Source organism: Zasmidium cellare (assembly GCF_010093935.1).
Source record: "Zasmidium cellare ATCC 36951 unplaced genomic scaffold M409scaffold_16, whole genome shotgun sequence".
In the NCBI taxonomy this organism is placed as follows: domain Eukaryota; kingdom Fungi; phylum Ascomycota; class Dothideomycetes; order Mycosphaerellales; family Mycosphaerellaceae; genus Zasmidium; species Zasmidium cellare.
The window spans coordinates 296,548-316,251 of NW_022986960.1; the positions used below are offsets into that span (position 1 = coordinate 296,548).

General features: G+C 53.6%; 10 protein-coding genes across 10 annotated transcripts; 6 read left to right on the forward strand and 4 right to left on the reverse strand.

Moving 5' to 3' along the window:
- Positions 1–856: 856 nt before the first annotated feature.
- M409DRAFT_22560 (uncharacterized protein) lies at positions 857–1,782 on the forward strand (the record flags this gene model as incomplete). The annotated part of the gene is made up of 2 exons (XM_033806383.1): positions 857–930; positions 978–1,782. 2 exons carry the CDS (start codon positions 857–859, stop codon positions 1,780–1,782), a joined length of 879 nt encoding a protein of 292 aa, XP_033668017.1.
- Positions 1,783–1,905: 123 nt separating this feature from the next.
- Positions 1,906–2,880, reverse strand: M409DRAFT_22561 (uncharacterized protein; the record flags this gene model as incomplete). The annotated part of the gene is made up of 1 exon (XM_033806384.1): positions 1,906–2,880. The coding sequence occupies one exon, from the start codon at positions 2,878–2,880 to the stop codon at positions 1,906–1,908; it is 975 nt and encodes a 324-aa protein (XP_033668018.1).
- A 432-nt stretch (positions 2,881–3,312) lies between these two features.
- Positions 3,313–3,928, reverse strand: M409DRAFT_22562 (uncharacterized protein; the record flags this gene model as incomplete). The annotated part of the gene is made up of 4 exons (XM_033806385.1): positions 3,313–3,613; positions 3,662–3,754; positions 3,819–3,834; positions 3,892–3,928. 4 exons carry the CDS (start codon positions 3,926–3,928, stop codon positions 3,313–3,315), a joined length of 447 nt encoding a protein of 148 aa, XP_033668019.1.
- A 1,211-nt stretch (positions 3,929–5,139) lies between these two features.
- M409DRAFT_22563 (uncharacterized protein) lies at positions 5,140–5,851 on the reverse strand (the record flags this gene model as incomplete). The annotated part of the gene is made up of 6 exons (XM_033806386.1): positions 5,140–5,256; positions 5,320–5,421; positions 5,494–5,565; positions 5,633–5,697; positions 5,750–5,767; positions 5,845–5,851. The coding sequence occupies 6 exons, from the start codon at positions 5,849–5,851 to the stop codon at positions 5,140–5,142; spliced, it is 381 nt and encodes a 126-aa protein (XP_033668020.1).
- A 463-nt stretch (positions 5,852–6,314) lies between these two features.
- M409DRAFT_66190 (uncharacterized protein) lies at positions 6,315–8,980 on the forward strand (the record flags this gene model as incomplete). Its single annotated transcript, XM_033816831.1, has 4 exons — positions 6,315–6,357; positions 6,519–6,597; positions 6,887–7,271; positions 7,319–8,980. 4 exons carry the CDS (start codon positions 6,315–6,317, stop codon positions 8,978–8,980), a joined length of 2,169 nt encoding a protein of 722 aa, XP_033668021.1.
- Positions 8,981–9,358: 378 nt separating this feature from the next.
- Positions 9,359–11,241, forward strand: M409DRAFT_54332 (uncharacterized protein; the record flags this gene model as incomplete). The annotated part of the gene is made up of 5 exons (XM_033812681.1): positions 9,359–9,607; positions 9,657–9,902; positions 9,969–10,052; positions 10,105–10,137; positions 10,192–11,241. 5 exons carry the CDS (start codon positions 9,359–9,361, stop codon positions 11,239–11,241), a joined length of 1,662 nt encoding a protein of 553 aa, XP_033668022.1.
- Positions 11,242–11,504: 263 nt separating this feature from the next.
- Positions 11,505–14,413, reverse strand: M409DRAFT_22566 (uncharacterized protein; the record flags this gene model as incomplete). Its single annotated transcript, XM_033806387.1, has 2 exons — positions 11,505–11,600; positions 11,657–14,413. The coding sequence occupies 2 exons, from the start codon at positions 14,411–14,413 to the stop codon at positions 11,505–11,507; spliced, it is 2,853 nt and encodes a 950-aa protein (XP_033668023.1).
- Positions 14,414–15,560: 1,147 nt separating this feature from the next.
- Positions 15,561–16,835, forward strand: M409DRAFT_22567 (uncharacterized protein; the record flags this gene model as incomplete). Its single annotated transcript, XM_033806388.1, has 1 exon — positions 15,561–16,835. One exon carries the CDS (start codon positions 15,561–15,563, stop codon positions 16,833–16,835), a length of 1,275 nt encoding a protein of 424 aa, XP_033668024.1.
- A 586-nt stretch (positions 16,836–17,421) lies between these two features.
- On the forward strand, positions 17,422–18,591 carry M409DRAFT_66194 (uncharacterized protein; the record flags this gene model as incomplete). Its single annotated transcript, XM_033816832.1, has 2 exons — positions 17,422–17,470; positions 17,510–18,591. 2 exons carry the CDS (start codon positions 17,422–17,424, stop codon positions 18,589–18,591), a joined length of 1,131 nt encoding a protein of 376 aa, XP_033668025.1.
- Positions 18,592–19,033: 442 nt separating this feature from the next.
- Positions 19,034–19,657, forward strand: M409DRAFT_36621 (uncharacterized protein; the record flags this gene model as incomplete). Its single annotated transcript, XM_033810584.1, has 3 exons — positions 19,034–19,135; positions 19,186–19,403; positions 19,456–19,657. 3 exons carry the CDS (start codon positions 19,034–19,036, stop codon positions 19,655–19,657), a joined length of 522 nt encoding a protein of 173 aa, XP_033668026.1.
- Between the last annotated feature and the right edge of the window lie 47 nt (positions 19,658–19,704).

Below are 19,704 nucleotides of genomic sequence, written 5' to 3' on the forward strand. Positions count from 1 at the left end.
CTCGTGGCGGACTCGTGGCTGAGGTCTAGATGGGTAACGTCCGGAAAGTCCATGGACGTTCTTGCACGACGTCAGAAGGTCAATTGGTGCCAATGTGATGTTATATAATGTCTCCCAGGGTCGCCCACGGGTTATTGTTTTCGAGATCTGACGCCGAAGAAGCTGCAATGCACTCGTTGGCAAGCTGGACATGTCGTTTCGTGTCGTCCTGGGCCTGGCACAGCTTTCCCACTTTTCATGGTATGAAGCTCATCTCGAGCGCTGGAAGATATGTCAATGTGCCATGTCGATGAGCCAGCTACACTGCTGCGAGGCATGCTTCGATTGGGGGAAATTGACCGGTGGTGAAGGAAATCTCCACGATCACCTCGAATGAGATAACCGCGTAAAATAGGCTGTCTCTCACCTCGAGCCTCGAGCCATGACTACAGGCAACGCATCGTCCTTGTTTCTGGTTCACGCAAGTGAACCCTCCGGAGGACTCGAATGTCGAATGAGTACAATAGTCCGAGGCAAGAGGATAGCATTGCTAATCATCAGTACAAACAGCCCCCGGAAGTTTGTCAGGTGGAAGGAGCGCAAACCCTAACAGCGCGAAAAAGCGGATTGCAGCCTCGTGCGGGACGCATGCCTACTCTGTTGTCCCGCAGCCCTATCTCGGTCGGAAGCATGGTCCGGTCTCTGAGCACTTGACGCGAGGAGTCCTTAGGTGGGACGCGGTCGCGTTCAGGGGCCCCAAAAGGGCTTGAAATGCGAGGGGCAATGGTGCGGTATATAGCTGTCTGAATGGGAGGCCACAGGATGTCTTGGAAGTTGCCTGTATGAGAGCTGTAGGATTGGTACCTTCGTCTTTAACATGGCAGCAGCGAACAATATCGTCGATGGGAGACAATACTATGATGCGGCGGGTGTGTATCTGTTGCCGAATGAGTAAGGGTTCCGACCTGTGCTGGCCGATCTGAGCTGACGAACAGCAGCGCTTCAGAGCACGACCGTCTAGATGGCCAGTCCCAATCTCTAGTGGCCTTGATGGGCGGCAAACCCTTCCACGCTCCGGTATCAAATCCAAAGAAGATCCTAGACGTTGGGTGTGGCACGGGCGCCATGACCTACCTGCTCGCACGAATGTACCCGAATGCTCAGGTGATTGGCGTTGATTTCTCTGCGGTCCCAGATGGGAGGTACACCAAGATGGAGAATATCGAGTACGTCCAGGCAGACATCTTTGAACTCATGAAGGATCGCAATGATCCGAGGTTCGAAGCTGGGTCGTTTGATTATGTGTTTGAAAGGTTGCTTTTCATGGGCATGACCAATTGGCCCAAGTACCTTTCTGACATTTCCGGGCTATTGAGACCGGGAGGTTGGCTCGAGGTTCAAGAAGCATCCGTGAACTGCATCAAGGCGGACGGCACACTATTATCCGAGACGTGGTTTCACTACCCCTTGTGGCGAGCGGATGCTAACGCCGTCGGTCTTGATCCAGAGGTTGGGCCTAAGCTCACCGGCCTCTTCAAACAAGTGGGCGGCCTAAGTGAGATCCATGAGACCGTGTATAGGTTTCCTCCGGTGTCGAGGCCGGACAAACCTGAGCTGGACGGGCTGGGCGATAAGATCTTGCCGATGTTGAGTGGGGTGTTGCGCAGAACCAGCAGTCCGAGGAGGAGTGCGGAGGAGATGGCGAAGATGGAGGAAGACTTGCGGTCCATGTTTGCGGCGGGATTCGAGGACGGGGATGGCTACTCTTTCAATGTTGTGATCGGACAGAAGACGTCGAGTTGATGGTGCGTAGAACTGGCGAGGCTGCTCAGCTACTCCGTTCTCGCTGTATAGAGTGCCTCGTCGAAGCATGGCAACGACAAGAATACTGTAAACCGCCTGTCCGTGCAAAAGGTTCTTTTGATATCACCCAAACCTCTCCCTCGCCAAACCACGCAACATGCTCATCGTCTTCTCCTCTTTCGCCCTCTGAGCCTGCAGTCTCTCCTCCCTCTCAGCCGCGCGTGCTCTCAACACCTCCTCCTTCCTCAATTCTCTCTCGTTCTTCTTCTTCTCCATCTCGTTCACCTGCTTCTTATAGCCATCCACACCATCATCTCCCATCAGCTCATTGTCACCAACCTCCACATCTCCTCCATCTTTGGCGTCTTTGAATTCCTGATTGACAGCCGTGACTACCTGTTTCTTCTCCATCTGCCGTTCTCGTGAGCCAGGATCTGCGCGTGGGGCTAGCTCTTCCGCGCGTTCTTTCTGAAGATTGCGGTCTGCTTTGCGCTCGTACCGCAGATCTGCTATTCGTGCCGATCGGTCTTCGTCGGCGAGCTCTTGGCGGTGTTGGAGGTCGTCTAGACTCGGTATAGCTGGACCTGGTCGGGAGGAAGTTTTGCCAGGCAAAGCTGGACCATACCCATCATCGTCTTCATCTTCATCCTCCTCGCCGGCGTTGGTTTCTGCAGGCACCCGCTGCTTGGGTCGGGATGCCTTCGGCCGTGTCTTCCACCTCTCGTCGACTCGCTCTTTCATCTCAGGATCATACCATCCCTGTGAGAGCTCCCCATGATTCCACTTGCCCAGGAAGCTCTTCCATCGTCCCTTGGCCTCGTGCTCCGATATGCTGTCGATATCTATGCTCTTCTGCACATCCAGGTACTCTGCGAACAGAGCCTTGTATTCGGTGAAGTCGTCTTTCTTCAACTGCGCCCTCTTGTATGGTAGATTCGTCTTCACCGTGCGGTCGTGGTGTTTGTGGTGGTGATGGCGTTTTCGGTGCGGCGACCGCGATCGATTTCTGTTCACATCTTCACGGTCTCGAGTGTAAGGTGAGCGAGAGCGCTTGGAATGGCTCTCGCGTCGGCGGTGGTGGTCAGATTGGGAAGCCATGACAGTGTGCTGATGAGATCGGCGGCGGAGGTGGAGTGCGCTATTCTTACGCGAGCAGCATGTGAAATCACGTGGGTTCAAGAAAAGTAACTTGCACGTCAGAGTCTTGTGAAACATTGCTGAAAATGCGGTAATGGTAAGCATGTGACTTTGGTCTCTCTAACTCGGTGCCAAAAGGTACCGCACTCGTAAAGGCCCCATTATTTCGACAGCAGCTCGTCTGCTCGTAAAAGTACAGTATACGTAAACTCGTTGACTCCTCGCTCCATGCAAGTTCGAAAGCGCTTAGAAGCGCGTGTCCTGAGCTCAGAATATCCAGCAGGATAGAAGCTCAACACAACCAGCAAGAAGACTCGTGGCATTGGTATCCGCCAAACTCCTTCCAGCATCAACAAACATCATCTCTCCACTGATCTCGCAGACCTCGCTCTTTTATACGATCATCTGTGCAACACCTTGCCCACCCAGCGTCTTACTGCTCTGGAACTCTTGTCCCTTGATACCAGCCAGCGCGTAGAACAGACCTGCGAACAGGAGAACGACGGCAGCGGCAATCAGCGAGGTGACCTTTGCGATGATGGATAGCCACTGAATGAGCGACATGACGCCGTAGATTGCCGCGCGCATGTAGTTGGTCTCGAATCGGCGGATGAAGGCATCGAACTTGGGCGAAGTCGGGCAGATTCGAAGCAGGAGCGGGATCTCGATGAAGAGGATGATGAAGGCGCATACACTGAGAAAGTTAGATGGGGTTTTGCGTAGTAAGTTGCGGGCTTCGTACAGGCAGATGACGCTAAAGAGGATGACCCAGTGGAAGTTGAAGATGTTCGCGATGCCCAAGGCGAAGCAGAGGATGATGCAGATGACGCCGGTCCTGTGGAGGGAGTCAATTGGGGTTCATTGCATACTCGAGGTCTCGGATTGGCGGCTGCGCATACCATTGGCCGTATATACCTGCGCGGTGTCTCGGTCAGCCCATCTGTTGACTGCTAGTTGAGAGGGCAGACTCACTGAAATTCCTCGACTTGAACTCCTCGACGAGCGTCATTGTGGTTGAGTGTCAAGGGCGGAGTACGGTCTTTGGCGATTTCGGGACTGTGGGTGCGGCAGAAGGTCGAACTGAGAGAAGGTGGCCTGCTTATTGACAGCTTTCGTATGGAGTCAGGGATGTTGGATCAGCCCTCAGTCTCGCGGTCGGCGGGCGTCTGGCGCTTTAAACGACGGCTCGGTTGGTTCAGGCAGCGCAATAAATCGCAGTGGGATGATGGTGACGGAGGGATGAGGGTGGACAGAGCCTCAATAATTGCTTGCGGAAGTCAGCTTGTCCTTCGCAAGGCAGTCGCGTACAGCAAGCACTCCAGCCAGCTGCGGTCAAGGGTCTGTGGGCCCACTTTCACGTGGGCGTGAGCACGGCAACGACACCTTTAGACTTCACTCCTTCATCGACCACCACTATTACTCTTGTACAAAACATTGCTATGTCCGCGCTTCTGTCGAGAATTGTCGTCGATGCTCATCCGAGAGACTCTCGGCCATCAGGTTCTTGCCGATTTTGCAAACAACAACGACAATGGAACCACGGCAAGCATTAGTCGGCTAGGCCGCGTGGTCGAGATCTTGGGGGCCACGACGACCGCATGATGTTCTCAGATATGGCGCGAGACATGTGGAGGCAGAGCAACGCAGATAAGGCCTCACTGTCATATAGTCACTTCTTGCGAAATTCCTTCCGAATGGCCTCGCCACTGATTCGCTTGGGTCCACAGCACTTGACCAGACCACGGCTTGGTTCTCCGTGAAATGCTCTTTGTTCTTAGTAAACGCACTTCAGGAAATATCGACCCTTCGCTCCAGTGGATTGATTGAAGACCAAGGTGAAGGTATTCAACGTGAAACAGAGACGGATAAAATTAGACATGCGTTGCGATAAGAGATTGAGGAAAGAGGGATTTCAATGCAACATCGAATCTGCGTGGAACTGGCAAGACCGTCTACAAGGTTGAAGGCGCCGAGGATGGGATTTCTGGCTCCACAGAAGATGCTGGCGCGGTTGGCCTGAGGACTTGTGTACGCAGGGGTGTGAAATCGTGGCATGCAGTATTCAGTAGCATCCACCCATGCTAGTCTTCCTAGCACTGCTCTTCTCACATTGGTATACCTTTTCTCCATCCCGACTCCTATGCGTGCCCATGTCTTGCGCTCCGCGAAGAGCTAACCTGTCATTCCCCTCCTCCCTCATCGCCGATGACTGAGCATAACTCAGGCGCCTGCAGGGTAGACGAGACGGAAGATGTCGTTGAAGACATAGTAGCTGCCGTCGGCTGGTAGAAGCTGGAAGGTCTGCGTGTAGCTCATGGGCCGGCGCTCTTCGTCAACCTGGAAACACTACGTCAGAGGACAGAGCTCATTCCATTGCACAGAGGCACCTCGTTCACATACCAACAACGCCCCGCTCACTACGACCATGATGCCTCCTGATCCATTGCTTGGCTGCGCATCGAGAGTTGCAACCTGGTGCTCGACCTTCTGGAATGGCAGATCCTACGTCACCAAGCACACATCAGTCACCGCTCGTTGTTCATCTTCCCTCTCCAAACTTCTACATTCGCATACCGTGAGCTTCTGAACGATGTTGGCAGCACCCTGGGTTGGGGTCTGCTCGAAGGTCAACATCGAGTCTTCTCTCTGTATCACACTCGTCAGATCATCTCTTTGCGCATGCCATGCCGGTTGGCGGGCCTGTTGTGCGTACGTAGAGCGATGCGAGCTGCTGGCGGTTCTGGTCGAAGGTCTGGTAGTAGAATTGCACGAATTGCTCTGCTCGGTGTCAGGTCATGATCGGTGGTGCCCTCAAGCCCGGCGTACGTACTCGCGATACCCTCGAAGTCTGCAAACAGAGGTTGTTAGCCATGGTTGGGCGCTTTCAAGGTGGAGTATGCTCGTCGCGAGGATGAGGAATCGTACCTGCCATGGTGCCGGCTTTATGGGCGATGTTGTATCGAAGAGGATGGGGGTGTTGGTTCAGCGGCGATGTGCTGGCAGCAGAGGTAAAGCTGTTGAGGTGTTCAAGGCACAACTCATGAAATGGCGTCGCCAGCAGCAAGTGGGGTGCTGCCGACTTGACGAGCGCGCGCGGGCGGGACGACCCCTGTCGAAAGTCTAAACGCGCCACAAGTCGCGATACCCGTCCCACGACTAGATGCAGCGACTCGGCTCTGTACCATAGACGTCGAACGGCCTCGAGAGGCCCATGGATCCCACTTTCACATGTGCCCGCATCTGCTGAACTGCTCATCCTTGCGACAGACACATCGTTCCTTCATCAGCGCCAATCTCGCCCATCGAAAACCTCCTCTTCTGACCAGGACTCGAACATAGACTCGACCAGAGATACGCCGCCTCGTCCTCGCCTCCAACCTTGACATCCGCCCAGGATGGTGGGCAAACGCTCGCAGCGCGCTCTGCTGCGCGAAGAAGGTACGTACGACCATGAAACTGCCCTCGAAAGAGTACATCCAGCAGCCGGGCGGGCACCCATGCAGACAGGCACAGCATTCACCGCCCCTTCTGATGGCACCGACACGCAAAACGCCTCCGCAGTCCCGTAAAAGGGATCATGCATACTAAGCATCTCGTAGGGCTGCAGCGCACGGACAATAATATGGAATTTACAACATGGCCTCAGGTCAACATGATCAACCAGAAAAACTACTACACGTGAGTCGTCACTTCCGTTTCTGCCCCCGCCTGCACTTTCGCCCCTGAGGCTTCGTTTGCATATCCACCACCGCCAGCTCTACAAACGCCACAACCCCGGCGCCTAGTATAGTGACAATGGTGGGGCGCAAGATCCTGGACGGCTTGAGAAAAGGCAAGAAAGATCTCTATGCGCTGAACGTGCAATATGTCCGGAGGTATCAACGTCTCGACTTTTGGAGCATGCAGATTTTCATGCCTTTGTTTGATGGTGGTGTTAGTTTACTCTTGCTGACCACCATGTAAACAGCGACTTCCTCAAGAGAGATGACCAGATTCTTGCTTTGCGACTCCAACAGGAAGAACGTCTGGATCGCCGTAAGAAGGCGGCCGTCGATCTGGACAGAGCACGCGCACAGAATGGCGAACAGGGTCCGTTTCCAGATGTCGACCCAGATCTCGATGAGGACGTAGTCATGGACGACATGGGAGAAAACTATGGCAACAAAACGGTCGTCATTCACATCGGGAGCCAGAACCTGCGTCTAGGCTTCGCCACCGATGCACTGCCCAAGACCGTCCCGATGGTCATTGCCAGGAAGTCTGACAGGACTGAATCAGAGGATGCGGAGCCTCTACCAAAGCGTATCAAGCTTGACGAAGATGCCCCTCCTGAGGAATGGTTTGGTGAAGAGGTAGGTGCATCAGACTGCAGACATGGCTACAAGCTGACAGGTGATAGTTTGCCAAAGAGTACAACGCGATGGCATCAGAGTTTCGAACGGCGAGACGGCAGAACAAACGCCGAGTCCTGCCCAATTCACGGGAGTTGGTGACCAAGTGGAACAGCACCAACCCGCCAGAGATGATTTCCGAACACAACGACCCGCTGCGAATTGACTGGACTGACACAACCGAAGCCCCTGAGTACATTGTTGGAGCACCTGCACTTCGAATACCAGAGGATTCAAAACCGAAGTATCATCTGTACTGGCCGGTCCGTCATGGGTGGTTGAATGAGAAGGACTACAGCAGTCGTAATCTGCTGCTGCGTGATTTCTTTCTCATTCTAGAGGACAGCCTCAACACGCAGCTCGAAATGCCCCACAAGAAGGACTGGAACCAATACAGCTGCGTCTTTCTGATACCAGATCTGTACGAGAAGAACATCGTTGCAACCATCCTGCGAGAAATGATTATCGACTTTGGCTTCGCGCGGGTCTGCTTCATGCAAGAGTCTCTCGCGGCCACATTCGGCGCTGGCTTTAGCACGGCGTGTATGATCGACCTCGGCGCTGAGAAGACGACAGTCTGCTGTGTGGAGGATGGCATGTGCATCGAAGACTCCCGCGTGAACCTCAAGTATGGCGGGTTCGACGTCACGGAAACGTTCGTCAAGATGATGCTGTTCGACCGCTTCAACTACAGCGACTTCAACCTCATGCGGCGCCACGACTTCTTATTGGCGGAGGAGCTGAAAGAGAAGTACACCACGATGAGCGACGAGAACATCAGCGTTCAGACCTTCGAGTTTCACCTTCGCGTCCACGGCCAGGAGACCAGGAAGTATCAATTCAAACTCTACGATGAGGGAATGTTGGCTCCAATGGGATATTTCAGGCCGTCCATCTTCGACAACTCCAGCAAGCTCACTGGCCGACGAAAGCTCATTCCAGTTTCAGTAGACTTGTACGATCAACGCCCCAACGAACCGACGTCAAAGGCACAGCTAGCCGTGATAAATTACGTCAACCAGAACATTCCCTCAGCCGTGGTGGCGCCCACGCCAAAGCCAGCACGCCTTCTGGCAACACCAAATGTTGCTGGAACACCAAGCAAACAGCGCCCGCTGGGTCTGCCCACACATCTCAACGGCGACAACGACGGCACTCCTCGATCGTCGGTCGCCGGATCACCGCCACCAGACGATGGCGGAACCCCTATGCCTGATGCCGATGCTGCCAATGGCGACGTCCTGCCGGATGTTCACGGGCCACAACCCGACACCGAAATCATAGAGAACACGGTTCCGATTATGCCCCTGGATCGTGCCATCTTGACTTCCATCGAGTGGGCTAGCAAGATTCCAGGAAACAGTGACATGGTTGACGAGCGAAAGCGCCGTGATTTTCTCGGCAGCATCATGCTTATCGGCGGTGCGTCCAAGACGCCCCATTTGCAGGCCTACCTCGAGACAAGACTGCGTGCGGCGATGCCCCAGTATCCAAAGGAGATCCTCGTTGCTCCTCCACCACGTGAGCTCGACCCATCTGTTCTGGCGTGGAAGGGTGGTAGTGTTTTCGGGAAACTTAGGATGACCAACGACAGCTGGATCTCCCCTCTGGAGTACGATCGGTTAGGAGCGAGGATCCTGAACTACAAGTGTATGTGGCACTGGTCTTAGTACTAGAAGTTAAGTTTAGACCAGTAAAATTGGTCTACTAGTCTACTCTATAAAGAGCTGTTAACCTCAGTAGAAGCGGGCGAAGCGCTTATCTAAGTTAGAGCGAACACAGCGACCAGAAGCAGTAGCACCGCTCATCCGAGCGTACGAATCGGAAGCAATAGAGCCGTTTATCCGAGTTGAATGAGCACACCGAGACGACTTTCGTTGTCGTGATCAGTCGAGCTGGCCTCGTGTTGAGGATAGCGGAGCGTTCTGAAGTCTGTCGAGCTGACACGATGTGTCCAAGTTCGTCAATATAAGATGCTCGCTACATCCTGGGTCTAAACGCGACAGAATTGCAGCTTGTTGAACTCCTTGCTTGCTTCGGGATCTACAATGGCTCGTTTCATGGTCCTGATCTCTGTCCTGGGCCTGGCCAATTTGTCGTTGACTGCATCACTTACCAGCCCCCGATCATTACAGCCCCTTGTTGCGCTCGACTATGCGGCCTACCAGGGTATCGCAGCAAACAACGGCATCACGCACTTTTACGGCATGAGGTATGCCGCTGCCCCGGTCGGCCAATTGCGTTGGCGACCTCCTCAGGACCCGCCTGCTATTGCTGGTACACAATCTGCTGCCGAGGTTTGCTTCTTCAAGGCCTTTTCATCATTCCAGGCTGACTCCGCTTCAGTTCAAGGCAGTTTGTGTAGGTGTCGGCCAGACGACCGGCACCTCGCCTTTGGGAGGCGTTACGCTGGACGAAGACTGCTTGTACATCAGCGTGACTACTCCATCCAACGCCACCAGCACTTCCAAGCTACCTGTGCTGTTCTACTTCTCTGGTGGCGGTTTTGCACAGCTGAACTCTATCAACTACAACTTTGACGACTTTGTTGTGCAGTCTCAGCAGAGTGTCGTCGTTGTGCAGTTCAATTACGTGAGCTCCCCCTTCTGATGCCTGCGCCGTGCCAACCTGGCGACACTACGCTGACCTGTATCAAAGCGTGTTGGTGCTTTGGGATTTCTCGCGGGTGATGAGGTTAAAGCTGGCGGATCTTTGAACGCCGGACTTCTCGACCAACGCAAGGTACAGATTGCCCAGGCGCAGATGTCTGCACGAGTTGCTGATGCTGCAGCAGGCGCTCCGATGGGTTCAAAAATACATCAGCAAAGTAAGTCTGTCCAATTCCTAAACCCCCTTATGAGCATCCATTAATCGCAAACAGTTCGGAGGTGACCCACAACACGTTGTTCTGTTCGGAGGGTCCGCTGGTGCAGGTTCCGTGGGTCTGCACCTAAGTGCCTACGGAGGTAGAGACGATGGCCTTTTTGTTGGGGCGATTGGAGATGCCTACTTCTATCCGACAGTCAACCACGCCACTTACCAAGAGATTCAGTTCCGCAACTTTTCGTCGACTCTCGGATGCGACACAAGCCTGGACCAGTTGGCCTGCCTTCGGAACGTGGACATTTCGAAATTGCAGACAGCCAACATTCCCCTGACGTACCCTGGAGAGTTTTTGGCCGCGGAGTATATCTGGACCCCTGTCGTTGATGGCGTCTTCGTACAGGGAAATCCACTGGGTCTCTACCAACAAAGTAAATTCGTCAAAGTTCCCCTGATATCTGGCGACGTTACGGACGAGGGCACGCTCTTCACCCCCAAAACCATCTCAAGCGCTGCTGGCGTCACCAGTTTCGTCGCAGCAAACTATCCAGATCTATCTTCGAGCGACCTCGCGCAGGTGAACACCCTCTACCTGCCACCTTCATCGAGTTATTACCATGCAGCAGCGGCAGCATATGGCGACGCTACTTTTACGTGCCCGGGCAACCTCATCGCCACCTACGCCTCTCAGGTTGCGCCAGTCTGGAGGTACCAGTTCAACCAATCCAGCGCCGTCACGAGAGCTTTTGATTACGGTGTCCCGCATAATATCGATCTTGGAGCAATTTTCGGTCCCAACGTGGGGCCATACACCGGCCTCTTCGACCTCATCGACACGGTGACCAATGCGCTCAGCTTCGGCAGTTTTGCAAACGAGAATGCTGCGGTGTCCGCGATCATGATGAACTATATCATCTCGTTCACAAAGACCCTCGACCCGAACCCGCTCAAAGCCTCGCAAGCGCCTACTTGGACTCAATTTGCAGCTGGTGGTCACTTTCAGCAGATTGTTGTTCAGAACCAAGGGTCTTCGGTACAGGCAGTCACCTCTACAACCTCTACTCGCTGTTCATTCTGGGCTTCGGTGCTGGCCGAAACACGGCAGTAGAGTGTTACAAATAGTAACCTAATAACTGCACTCGATTGCGGTGGGCGCTTTCTAAGGCGCAAAAGCAGATCGATAAAAGTTCCTAGCTCTCGGTATACGATGCAGTAGATTCTGTACATTTCAGTAACGACGAACGCTTTACAAGTGGTATACCCAATCCCCAATGACCGTCAGCGCCAGAATGCTTTTTAGTCCATGCTTTAGTCTACCCATCATCCTGCGAACGATGCTGCGCTGTGTTGGGTATATGTTGCCCACTGATGCTAGTTGGGAAAAGGCTGGCTCAATCTCTCCTCCATGGCTTTTGCAAGCACCGGCGGAACCGCCTCGTCTGTCGCTCGTACGGTCAAGCGATAGAACTGTAAAGAATGGTCAGTAACGTATCAGACGCCATGTTTCCCATGTCCCAACTTACTTTATTCTCGTGATTGGGCTCCAACCTTAGCAAGCATCCGAACTTTCCAGCAGTTGTGTGCACTACCGTGGCACCTACGAAATTTCTCGCGTTCGGGTCCACGCCGTCCAGGACGCCCCATTTAAAGCCTTGCAGAAGCCTTCGAGTATTTTCGGACGACACGTCGTAGCCCTGGAAGATCTTCTGTGACTCGCGTGGTGCACCTCCGATCTGCTTCCAGCGTTTGAAGAAATCGTCTGAGCTGAGCACCGCGCCATCCATGTACTTGTGCAGCGTCACAGGTAGTTGTAATGTCAACGCTTGTAGTGCACCAGCCATGTATGATATGCGGATTGTTGGGGGATCAGTGAAAACGCCTCTGGCTTCAAACATAATCATTTGCTGAGTTTGTTCGCCTGGTCTGACTGTCGTTTCTGGGAGACTCTTGACGTCTGGCTTGAGATGTTCGGTCGAGCGGTTGTCAAGCGTAGTGGTGAAGGACTGAATAGGTGCAGAGGACTTGTTAGTGAAGTACAAGATGATACACCCGACTTCCGCGCGGTACTCTGACCGCAGACCGACTTGTATCTGCACATCTTCGTAGAGAATGCCTTCAGGTCTGAGCAACAGTCTGTTATATCCAGGCTCCCAGTCTGGTGACAAATGTGAGGCACTGGCAAGGTTTGGAGCACCACCGCTTGTGAGGTCGAGCCCAGCTAGCTCGTCGATGGGAGTCTTGACCGCGCCGTTGGTATGAGAGCCGTTGACGCCGTTTGTGGCACCGTTCGACTGGAGAGTCGCGGTTGCACCAGCAGAGAAGTTCCTCTTGAGAGTCCCGCTCCTGTCCAAGGTGGGCAGACCGTCTTTTGCAGTGATCGCCCAAGTTCGCTTGTCACCGACAGCGCCTTGTTTCTTGTCCAACTTTGATAGCAGCGCCGAAGCCCGTTCAGGGAAAGGGGGCATTTCGTCGCATATCGTCCTCAGGAGGGCATCGTCGGGCATCGTCGCTATGGTCAGATATTCGCACGCTCGCTGTTGCAGCTCTGAATCCAACGAGTGGCTGTATGTCCGGAAAGCCTGAAGGAGCTGTGGCCTGATTTCGGGGAAGAGGTTTACAAACTTGATGAATGCAGACAGAATCATGGCCCTCGTGTTGGGTGGGCTGGAGCCGAATTTGGCCTGCAGTGCCAAAAACTGCTCGATTGGACTGCATCCTTTGACATCTGCTATGAGATGACCAAACTCGCCCAATATGTAGCTGCCAATCTTGACCAGAGTCTCATGGCAGTGGTCCGCCTTGCAGTACTGCAGGATGTTTTGGGCGGCGTATACCTGAAGCTCATCGTTGTTGGTGACGATCTGAATGATTCGCTGCCATACTTCATCACTGACATGGTCGCCAGCCATGGCGATGAGCCGCATTGAGATGTCAACATACCACTTCACGTCGGTGGCATACTTCTCGGTCAGGATGGCGATCTTGAGTACCATTTCCTCTCTGATGGCGTAGTCTGCGGACTGCAGATACTTGAGCAGTTCGTGGACGATCTTTTGCGAGTTCGTAGAATCGCACATGCTGTACAACAGATCCAGACCTTGCCGCCGTACTGTGATGTCTCGATCGCGAAGGGACTCGATGATGATCTGCTGGTGCTTTTTGATCGGGTCCATGGTCTCAGCGCGGACAGCCAAATGCGTCATGGCCTCCAGACCTAGGTATCGAACGTTGGTCTCTCTTGAGCCGATGAACTTGCCCAGCTTGGTGGAGATTTGTACCATCAAGTCTCGCTCGGTGTCCAGATGGATGATCAGGTTGATGGCTTCAAAAAGAACAGCATTTTGTGCATTGTTCTGCTGAACATTCTTCGGCGACTCCATGGCATTGTCCAATATAGTCTGTAAGGAGTCACGCATCAACTGGCGTACGTGCGAGTCCTCTGATGGTGGGAAGTATTGCAGCAATCGCAGGAGCTTCACTTGCAGCCAGGGGCACGGGACTTTGTAATAGACGTAGTCGCCAGAGTACTCGTGCTCCACGACGACTTTCCGCAGCCTTTGCGCAGCCTTGACATAGCAGCCTTTGTACGAGTCTGGATCATCCTGTGCCAGGGTCATGACCAAAGAGGTCACGGACAGCGCCACACCCATGTCCGGATCGTCCATGATGGCGATTATGCGTTCGCTCCATTCCGGCTGTACAATGGTGGGGACCTTGCGATATAGTCTCAGCAGCGTAAGCGCAGCCTTCTTTTTGACGAAAGGCTTCGATGTGGGTGATATCAAAAGCCTGTGCACTTCGGCGCATAACGCCTCACCCATCTCTTTACCTCCAACATTTGCGATTGCATGCAAGGCCAGACAATTGTTCAGCTCATTGTGGTCAGCCAGATCCTTCCGTATGCTGTTGACCACCAAGTGTAAGAGCTCATGCTGCTCGTGCAGAAACAGCGTCACGGCCAGGTAGCCGATCTGCTTCTCCGAGTATTTGTTGGCGGAAATAAGATTTACGGCCTCCAGATGGCCAAAGTCGACGTTCCAGCCCAGGATGTAGATGTACAGCAGCTTGCAGACGTACTTCTTCTTGTCGTAGCCGGAGAGGTTGCCCTGTTTGAACTTCTGGCGGATGTTGGCCAGCTCCTTGTTGATGCGCTTCTCCTCCAGCTCGCGGGCTCGTGCATTGCGCAGGTCTGCTATGAAGGATACGAGGCCGCGCATGGTGTTGTCCTTGGCCTGGGTGCCCATGCCCCTGTTGAAGATGGCCGAGGCCGCGGCGGCCATGGCTGCGACGGCGACGCCTCCAGGGCGGCTGCTGCGTCAACGGGAGGACCAGCCAAGGCGCGGTGGGCGCGGGGGTTTGGTGGTGGTGGTGGATGGGAGGTGGTTCAAGAGCGGTGGGAGGTGAGGGAGGGAGGTGGTCGTCGTGTTGTTCGGCGCGGGAGCTGGGGCACGGCTTGGCGGCGGACGGAGGGCGGAGTGCGGGTGAGGGGGTGAGCAGTGTGTATCAGCGCCGTTTCATGGCATTCCTCATCAACCGCAACAGTTGATTCAGGTATTGATGAGACCGAGAGCCGTCTGCATCATCCCCGTCAGAGGAAGCTGGTATGGCAGGACGCTCGGCGAGTCGAAGCTCCGACGGCTTCACTCCCGCCGGCAGCTTCGGCATCGTCGTCAACAACAACACCATCGTCATCGCCTCGACAGCATCGAATATCAAGACGAAGACAACGTGCTACAGGATTGTGGACCGGATATGTCAAAGCCAGACAGGGCGGCGGACTGGTGCTTCTGGAAATGCCGCCTACCCCTCACATGGTCCATGGCACGCTGCTTCGACGACGAGAGAGACAGACGGCAGTATCTGGCAAACGAGGACCTTCAAGTGTGGATGCCAATACGGGAGCAAGGTGGTGTGCCATAGCGAAAAGACAACAGTATCGCAGGCGTGCTGTATTTCCCTGTTGCGCCGACTTACAACTGTGTCCTTTCGTGCCACTACTGTCACCGCCTCCTGGTCTGCGATATCGACAACGTTACCCTCCTCCTGAGACAAGGCCGCAGTACGGCCACTGGCCTCGACAGAACGGACATGTCGTTGGGAACGCGCCATCAGCGAGGACGCCTTGCGCCACGAGAAATCTTATCAGATAAGATCATCAGACGATGGTGGCCGCATGTGAATGGCCAAGATCCCTGCGCGCATCGTGGAACACTCGGACAGACGTCGGAAGACGTCGCCACGCCCGTGTACCTGCATCGCCAGCTCCATCTTTCTGGCTGACCATGGAAAATGCGAGATCGGACGAGCATGTGAAGTTCATGTAGGGCAAAGGAAAAAGTTTGTAAGTGTCTTCCTCGTCACTGTACTCTCTCTTTACTTTCACGACTATACCAAAACTTCAACCTTCGACCTACGGACAATCAGAGGATGGTCTACAGTAGAGCTGCCACCCGCACGCTACACACTCTTCGACATCAAGTCGGGGACAAGCCACCCAGGCCATTTGTCCAGCGGTCGTTCACCGCCACTCGCTCAAGACGCAACGCGTGGACCGGCCATGGTGCCCACCACAGCAGCAACAGTCGTTTTGGACCAGCGGTGACAGTTGGTTGCGTAGGTGGAGGCGTTGTCTTGCTGGCCTGGTTTCTTTGGGAGAACTACATCGACCCCCGTCCAACCAGCTTTCCCATCGAACAAGCGAAGAACTACCAGAGTCCAGGGCCGGAGCAGTTCAGATTCGACTTTAGAGAGATTACCCCCGGTCCAACTGACGAAGTCATTCGGTCATTGAAAGAGGTGGCCGACAAGTATTCTCCATGGATACCAGGTGGGCGCGAGTTCGTTGAACAGTCCTTTAGTGACTTGGAGACGGTGAGAGAAAAGCATGGGACGGAAGTGAATGAGATTGTGCGGGATACGTACGAAGAGCTACGAGACGTCTCATCAAGAAAAGGCACGAGCCTGGAGACTGTCAACGCAACATGGTACATCCTGTCGCGAAGACTTGAAGAGCTGTCATCACTGGCAGGCGATGTCGCACAGCAGATCTTGGAAAGCAACCCTTCGTTGAGGGATAGATTGGATGGTTCATTCGAGCAGTTGAGGCGATTGGGTGATCGTCTTGGGCCAGGTGCCAAGAGAGAGGTGGACGAGACCTTCTGCGAGGTTTCCAAAATTGTCAAGCAAGGTGTTGATGACGCTACTGTTGACCGTATCAACAGGATCGTGCAGGACAAAGCTCGACACATCAAATCTCGAAGTGAACAGGCCTGGTACGTCGCCATGGAGCAGATGCAACCCATGCTCGATCGAAACCCCCGAGTCAAGCGCATCGTTGATGAAAATATCGACACCTTACGGCAGGCACGAGCAAAGGAAGTCTCGGAGAAGATCCGTCAGGCCGTCATGAGTGGCAGCACCGGCGAGTTGGAACGATTCATCAAGGACATCTCCAAGAAGACGCAGCAGCATTCGAGCGGCAGCCTGTCAAATTGGTTGAGTAGATTACCGGATGGCTCGAAGATCTTGCCTCAGCTTCAGCAACTGAAGGAGGCGGCGGAGACTAAGAGTGCAGATGCGGAGCAGTTGGCGAGAGAGACGCTGAATGACGTCTCTAGGATACTGGACCAGAGGACAAGGCAAGCCGAGAGCCTGTTGAGGTCTCGCTCGAGGGATCAGGGGAACAAGAGCGCGTGGTTGTGAGCATTTGGTTCAGCGGAAGAGACCAGAATGGGCGTAATTAACTGGAGACGACGAGGAGCAGGGAGGGATGATGTGCCCCGAGATGAACTCATCAAAAAATCTACTCAAAGGTGTGTTGTAGCCAATGTGTTATATACGAAATGCGGACTAATGGACGGACGTCCTGGATGAAAAGGGCGCAGTCTACCTACCACGCCTTTGCTGATCGAGGACTTTTCGCTTCAAAATCTACTGGTCCATCTACGGTATTCTGGTGTTCGTCGTCCAAACTGGATGCATTCACAACGGCTGAAGGCTGGCGTACTCGGCTGTTCAAGTCACAGCTACTTCAGCTGGCTTGCACCCATACTCTAGGCGGATACGCACTTGCATGCCTCTCGTCCGCGGCGCTATGACAATTGAAAGATTATTCCTCAACCGATGCGCGCATTGCACTGCCTGACGGCGTACTCGCCTTCAGCATTGCCACCGGAGACATTGTACCTCTGCCACTAGTGACTATATCTCGTCCTCATCTCTGCTCTGTTTTTTTGCAGATTCACATCATTGCACATCTTTGTTATCATCGTCTAGACGGATTCTCGGAATGGCACTTACTCTGCTATTAGGGGTTGTCGCTTTTCTTCACAGCCGCGGTGCCTACGCGCATCCTTACCATACTTTCTCGAGACCAGATGGAAATTGCCAGCAACTTGATATCCCAGTCCACGCTGCCGCAGACAGCGCTGTGTATGACCTTCCAAGGGTTGATAACGACCTCGAAGCGACAGCTTGGGCGATCTTCGATGCGACCAGGACGACCCCTCACGGTATTGAGAGTATCATCCGCAACACAACGACATCTGGCACCTTCAACATTCACGCTCAGCTATGCCATCCTCATCTTGGCAGCAGCAAGGACATCCTACAAATCGCAACCCATGGCGTCCATTACGACTCTCGCTATTGGGACTCAACGTATCAACCGGCGAAACATTCCTACGTCGATGCAGCGTTGAAAGCAGGATACTCTATCTTCACATACGATCGTCTGGGAACTGGCCAATCTGATCACCCAGATGCGTATACCGTCGTACAAGCGCCGTTGGAGCTGGAGATTCTACGACAGCTCACCCTCATGGCCCGCAACGGCACGCTGTACAGCTTGGCAAGCAAAACACACTACAATACTACACAGCCGAGCAAGTTTGTTCACGTGGGTCACAGCTTTGGGTCGTTCCTGACCTCTGCCTTCATCGCCAGATACGGCCCTTTGAGCGACGGAGCAGTCATCACTGGATATATCCTGAACGAATACTTGGCCAGCGCTGGCTCGACTTCATTCAGTGTGGAGTATGCTGGCAAGACTTTCAATCGATCGAGTGGCTACGTGGTGAGCAAGAAGAACGGCATCCAGAACATCTTTTTCGGAGGTGATCCAAAGACCGCATTTACGCCGGAACTCCTCGAATATGGAAATAAGATCAAGCAACCTGTCCCCATCGGCGAGTTCGCTTCCGCATTCTCACTCATCGGCAACCCTGGACCTTCATTCCGAGGCCCGGTTCAGTTTCTGCTGCCCGAATTCGACTTCTACATTTGCAGGGGTGATTGTAAAGGTCTCGCAGATGTGAAGATCTTGAATCAGACTTACCCAAATGCTGCTGCTATTGAAGCTGCCATTCAGCCGAATTCTGGTCATGCCTTGCCGTTGCATAACAATGCGACTGCCGGCTTCCTGTTGACGTTTGATTTTCTTGCAAGGCATGGACTCTAGCACTTTCGGGGATCAGCAGATGTTGATTAGAGCGTACTCGCAATATCGAAAGAGGTCCAATGGATTGATATACATGTTTCATTTCTGCTTACGGACCGTGTCGCCTGATCTATCAACGCTCTTGTTAACTTGTACTTCAAACGCCCACTGACGCTATTCATGATCATTAATCAGGCCAGGCTAATCTTCAGGGAGCAATCCAAGACAGAACAGGTCGGGTGGGTCCACGTTCCATGTCACCATTCACCTCGTAGTTGATAAGCTGGCAGCATAGGAACCACCTGCAAGGTCAGCATTAGCGCGATCCATAGGGAAGACAAGCCTTACGAATCGGATGGGGTCAAAGAACCCAGGCTTTGGCTCTGAGAATGCTCATTGCGCTGTCTCTTTTCGCTGGCAGCCTTGTAACCTCTCCCCTTTCAAAGCCGTGTCCATCAGAGTCATGTCACCTAACATCCCCCTACCATCCGATGGAGCCAGGGGCGAAGGAACAGATCACACAGCGACCGCTACCTGCTTCTGTGCAGCGGTCCAGCTCTCATTCGTATGACTGCCACCCTGCCTTGGAGTTACCATTGACACAGTCACATGCAGCCTACCGAAGGTCCAGGGCTTGTGACGACTTTGACCTGCCACTGCTCTGATTGCCACAAGATCTCTGCTTCAATGTTCACGTCCGTGTTCATCGTTAGCGAAGACTCCGTCAATCATGTCCGTGGCCAGGACACGCTTACACGGTTCTCCGGGAAGCCAAGAAGCCTCAGCGGAAGTAAGATGACGAACAGCTTTTGCAGTGTGTGTGGAAGCCTGATGTAATGTTCATCACTTGTGTTGAAGCTTCAGCCGCTGATTATGGAGACACAGGTATCGAACAAGCACAAAGTTCCCAGGCCAGCTGTTCATGAGAATTGGCACCGTGGATGATTTCAACCTGCATACGACAAAGCTGAAGCCTCAGATTGAGATTTTCACGAAGAATAGAGAGGACTGGCTGAAGGCGGGCGAAGGCTTGCTTCAGTGCGATGGTGATTACTTTGCGGACTGGAAGGCACCGTGGGAGGAGTAGATCGTGGTGGAAATGAATGGCTTGTGGGGAATATACTATCATTCCAT